This window comes from Myotis davidii, unplaced genomic scaffold, assembly GCF_000327345.1.
Source record: "Myotis davidii unplaced genomic scaffold, ASM32734v1 scaffold260, whole genome shotgun sequence".
Classification (NCBI taxonomy): domain Eukaryota; kingdom Metazoa; phylum Chordata; class Mammalia; order Chiroptera; family Vespertilionidae; genus Myotis; species Myotis davidii.
This window is the reverse complement of record NW_006291758.1, coordinates 224461-226491: the sequence shown is the minus strand read 5'-3', so window position 1 is coordinate 226491 and position 2031 is coordinate 224461. Positions and strand designations below refer to the sequence as shown.

General features: G+C 39.8%; 1 protein-coding gene across 1 annotated transcript in view; it reads left to right on the top strand.

The window, feature by feature from the left end:
- The window catches only part of GMNC (geminin coiled-coil domain containing), a 9702-nt gene extending 7938 nt beyond the window's left edge, over positions 1-1764 (top strand). Inside the window, exon 6 of the mRNA XM_006765204.2 lies at positions 1144-1764. Within this exon, the coding sequence (XP_006765267.2) occupies positions 1144-1764 (621 nt within the window). The remainder of the gene's footprint in view (positions 1-1143) is intronic.
- Positions 1765-2031: the final 267 nt, after the last annotated feature.

Sequence of the window (2031 nt, the reverse complement as noted above, 5' to 3'; positions counted from 1 at the left end):
TCAGACCTAAACAGGCAGTCAGATAGCCCCCAAGGGGTCCCAGATTGGAGAGGGTGCATGCTGGGCTGAGGGATACCCCACACCCTACCAGTGCATGAATCCATGCACCAGGCCTCTAGTTGGTATATAAAAACGCCATCAATTTTTTGTTGTTAATTTTGTATCCTGCTACTTTGCCAAATTTATTTATTAATCTAGTAGGTTTTGTTCGTGTTTGGTGAAACCAAATTTATTTATTAATCTAGTAGGTTTTGTTCGTTTGTTTGGTGAAGAGTCTTTAGGGTTTTCTATGTACAATATCATGTCATCTCCAAATAATGACAATTTTACTTCCTCCTTCCCAATTTGGATTCCTATGCCTTTTTCTAGTCTGATTGCTGTGGGTAGGACTTCCAGTACTATGTTGAATAAACTAATTTTAATTATTCGTTAGGTAAAAATACAAACATTTAAAATTATGTATTACTTCACAATTATTTGATTGTGAAAAGATACATCATTGGTATATCATACTAACTTAAAACCAAAAAATATGTTTTATTATTTTGTGTGTGTGTCTATGCATTGTTTATTTATTTTTGCTCACCTCTTCACCTTGTTCACCAAGTCCTCCAATTCCCCTCCCCTAGTTCTGTCTAGATTCAGATGGTTTAGATGTAAATCTAGGCTTAGTGATTTTAACAAGCCATTACTATGCCTGTGCCTTAGTTTCTTTATTAAAGGAAATTTTAACAGTACTTAAATAAAATGAGATCACGCATGTAACCAGTGTCAATTACATGATGGTTGCTATTATTTTCCATTATAATAATAATTACTTCCCTGGATAAAAAAATTTAAAGACATAATTTATTCCTTTCAACTTTTAAATGACTAGTAAAAAGTATAAATTGGAATTTCTAGGTGGTAAATTCTCATCATAGATTTAAACTTAGAAACAGAAGCTAATGCAATCAGTTTTACTTGTGCGTGTGTGTGTGTGTCTGTGTGTGTGTGTGTGTGTGTGTGAAAATAGAAGTTTAATCAAGTTTTCTAAGGACTTAAGGAGGCTAGTTACTGTTTGAAGTAGGTGTGATTACACAACAGTAAAGAAAATGATGTTGCTTGATTACCTGACTGTGTAATCAAATGTTATTTCCCCAGAAGTTCCTATCATCAGATGATGTCTCGAAAGCATATGGAAAACTGAGAAAGGGGAAGAGGAAACCCAAGGAGCAAAGATACTCTCCTCCTGAGATCCCCCATCGCAAAAATGTCAAGAGGAACCTCTCTAGTGAATTCGCTAACTGTGAAGAGCAACCTGGGCCCCCTGTGGACCCCTGGGTCCTTCAAACACTTGGGTTAAAAGATCTCAACACCATTGATGATACTTTATCAGCTAACTACAGTGCCCTCGCCTCTCCTCCCAGGAGAATCACCAGCACATTTCCCCAGTTTCTGGAGGATGCAGTTGATTATGAAAAGGCCCCCACAGAGGATCTCCAAATTGACTATGGAGGTGAAAGCACCACTCCTTCCTGCAGCACTGCCAGCCCTGGGGAGGATTTTCACTTCCTTTCTCAACTTTCAAATCCCCCAGGAGGGCTGCAAACTCGTCCTTACTATGCTTCTGATGTGTCACCCAACAAGACTGAGATGGCCTTTTCCACATCCCTGAGCCCTCACTGTAATGTGAAAACTCATTCCTTCCACCAGGGACAAGCCTTTGTTCGTCGAGATGAAGAGGGGGGCTGGAAGTTTACCTGGGTTCCTAAACAGTCTTAGTGACTCCTCTCCTATCACAAAGGACTGCCCTGAACTCTGTTTACAAAGACCTCTCTTGCACTTGAACCTGACTCTGTGGAATGCAGAAGCTATTTCTCAGACTGCCTCCTGCCACTTTAAATGTCACTCTCAATTGCCCACTTAAATCTGCAGGGAATGGCTTGCAAGATTCTATCGTGAAACATGTCTGCTCTTCTTTCACCTAAATTTGACTTGCTTACACACCAACACCTGCTGTTGACTTCCTCCCAGCACTTGAAGAAGGTA